This window comes from Dipodomys ordii, unplaced genomic scaffold, assembly GCF_000151885.1.
Source record: "Dipodomys ordii isolate 6190 unplaced genomic scaffold, Dord_2.0 Scaffold14, whole genome shotgun sequence".
Lineage (NCBI taxonomy): Eukaryota > Metazoa > Chordata > Mammalia > Rodentia > Heteromyidae > Dipodomys > Dipodomys ordii.
In genome coordinates, this window is record NW_012267230.1 from 15,428,030 (window position 1) to 15,430,744 (window position 2,715).

Genomic DNA, 2,715 nt, shown 5'->3' on the forward strand with positions numbered 1-2,715 from the left:
CCCCGCACCCCCCGCCGACGCGCCCAGCCCCTGTCCGGACACCAGGCCCTGTCAGAGGAAGCGCTGCCGACGGACCTGACTGGCAGACCCGGCCCGGCGCACGCTGCCCTCGGGCGTGGACTGCCCTCCTTTCCTCCAGGCTCCCAGGGCAGCAGGAGGTGGGAGAGCGGGGCTGAGGGCTCCCTGGGCTTGTCCCCTCTTGGGCTGAAGCAGGACAGTTCTTTCTCCAGGACCTCCAGAGGCACAATGCCAGGGTCCCCGGCGGCCTCCTGCCATGTGGTGGGGAGCCGCACCTGTCCTTTGCCTGGGCTGCTGCGGGACCCCGCCTGTGAGCAGGGGGGTGGGCGGCCCGGGAGGGCCGTGGGCACAGCTCTTACTGCCTCACAGGCCTCCTGCCCCTTGGGCCTCGGTTTCTCTGACTTGCCTTGCATGTTGCCGCCGCTGCCCTCAGCGGAGGCTCCCAACAACTGCGGTCAGCCTCGGGCTGCCACCTCTGACACTGTAAGATTAAAGAGCCCTGCGAAGCCGGACCTCCCAGCACCCGTGCTTTCCTCTGGGGTTCAGCCTGGGAGGGGCAGGCTTCTCCCTCAAGGTTCCTACTGCTTCCCAGGCCGCCCCGCCCCACGCCTCGGAGGGGTTGTGCATTTGGGTACTGCCCTGAGTCTGACTGCCCATCCGGGCACGCAGCCCTTCATCAGGCTTCCACGGCCAGCGGCAGGACCTCTGACTGTCTACCCCCCCATGAGGGGAGCACATGCTTCTGTGCACCCCGGGGCTCCCGCCATCCCTCACCACCTCTGCAGCTCCCATCTGACCACCAGGGACAGTTCACGGCAGCCTACGGAAGCGTGCGGGGCCTCATGCCCACCTGCCTGACAGGGTCTGCTCTCTGCTCAGTCTCGCTGGTCCATCCCAGAGGCTGGGGTGTGTAAGAACATGTGTGTTGTGTGGTGCATGCGTGTACGTGTGCCGTGTTCTGCATGCTGCAGGGACCTGCAGGCAAGGTCAGGATCCCAGGTCCAACAGGAGGTCGGGGTTGGTGGTGCTGAGGAAGAGGCAGATGCGGCGGGAGAGGTCCGGGCCCACCCTGCGGGGTCGCCTGCCCTGGACATTCACAGGGAGGTCGGCCAAGAGGCCTCGGCGCTCTTGCTCCGTGCTGCAGGCAGAGAGGGCCTGTGGCAGGCACAGAAGAGAACGGGGTAGGCCTCGGTCTCTCCCGGGGAGGGGAGGGGAGGGCTGGGGAGCGAGGACTCACCTCCTGCAGAAGGCGGGGGGAGGGGAAGGCAGCAACTACGGCCTGGGCCACAGCCGGGCTGACGCGATTAAACTGCTTGATTTGCCTCCACCACACTCCCCGGAGTCCCGAGCCATCTCTGGCCACTCGTTGGCCAGAGGCCCAGCGCCCTGCTGTGCAGAAGGCAAAGGCGTGGGTGTCCCGGTGCTGCCTAAAACGAGGTGAGCAGGGCCTTTAGAACCTCCCCTGCAGCCAGCGGGGCAGAGCCCCCCCCCCCGCCCCCGTCCAGCCCCTTACTTGCAGGGGCGCTGGGCCAGGGCCTTCGTGAACGCGCACACGTGCTGACTCAGCTCCTGCCACGAGTCCACCAGCAGCACGTCCATGTCGGCCAGGAGTTGGAGGAGCACGAGGGCCTGGGGAGGGTAGGTAGAAGGGGGGCTGGAGGCGGGAGCCCTAGTTCTACCTAACTGTTCTCCAAGCCTTACCTGTCCCTGCCAAGACCAAGGCCAGCCAGCTCTCCCGGGTCAGGCTGGCGCTCACCTCTTCCACCTTGGGCCAGCTGGTGGCTGCTTCCTGCTGGGCCTCCTCCGGTGGATCCTCCGGCTGGGTGCTTGGATGCTGAGACCTAGGTGAAAGTGACCTTCCAGACCCCCACACCCCCAAGCCCGGGGTCAGGAGCCGCCCGAGAGCCCCCGTGCCCAGCTGTGGTGTGTGTGTGGGGGATGGGCTGCGGTGGCGCAGGCCCTGGGGTGCCCTTGCCCCTGCCAGGTGTGTTAGGGTCCCTGGTACCACAGGTAGGCGTCCAGGCCGATGACAGCCAGGTGGGGGCGGCTGGGGCTCTCAGGAGAAATCCAGGGTACAGAGGAAGGGAGGCCTGAGGCCTGGGGGGTGGGGGGAGAGCATGGTGTCTGCCCCAGGGCCCTGGCAGCGTGCCACCGCTCTGCCCAGCCGCCAGATGACTTGTCTTCCCTCTCCCAGCTAGCTCTCTGAAAAAAAGTCTTTGCTCCCCCTCCCCACTAGGCCAAGGGGGCTTTAATAGTGCCAACCACACCCCAGATCCGGAAGAAAGGGGTGTGCTCCCTTGTTCCTAGGCTGCTGTCCCTGGGCCTGATCCTTGACCGATTCCTAAGTAGACGGTCAACGATGCTGGCCTGCAGACCCGGGGTGTGCTCTCTCCGCTGCTCAAGTCTACTGAGCAGTGAGCAACGACCCGCCCCCCAGCCCAAGCCCCAGACCTCTCTTCGGGGCTCAGCTCTCCAGGGCCGGTGAGGAGCTCTGTGCCTGAGCCAGCACCAGACGGGCCGGGGAGCCCAGCCCAGGGCAAGGGAGAGCTGTGTTCTCTCCAGTACCTGTGTCAGCTGGGCAGCGCCCCGCAGGAACTCGCGGGGCTCCAGCAGCAGCAGCAGCAGCAGGTCCGGCCCGTCCTCGGCGGGCAGCTCGGCAGGCACCTGGGGGACACGGGGCGCTGGGTCCGCCGCTCG

At 67.0% G+C, this 2,715-nt stretch overlaps 2 protein-coding genes across 2 annotated transcripts in view; one reads left to right on the forward strand and one right to left on the reverse strand.

Moving 5' to 3' along the window:
• The window catches only part of Spsb3 (splA/ryanodine receptor domain and SOCS box containing 3), a 4,202-nt gene extending 3,870 nt beyond the window's left edge, over positions 1 to 332 (forward strand). Inside the window, exon 5 of the mRNA XM_013011260.1 lies at positions 214 to 332. Coding sequence (XP_012866714.1) covers positions 214 to 332 — 119 coding nt within the window. The remainder of the gene's footprint in view (positions 1 to 213) is intronic.
• Eme2 (essential meiotic structure-specific endonuclease subunit 2) lies at positions 8 to 2,694 on the reverse strand (the record flags this gene model as incomplete). The annotated part of the gene is made up of 6 exons (XM_013011261.1): positions 8 to 1,173; positions 1,256 to 1,445; positions 1,532 to 1,647; positions 1,775 to 1,859; positions 2,024 to 2,115; positions 2,584 to 2,694. Coding segments are annotated over 6 exons (762 nt in total), but the record flags the coding sequence as incomplete, so codon positions are not given.
• Between the last annotated feature and the right edge of the window lie 21 nt (positions 2,695 to 2,715).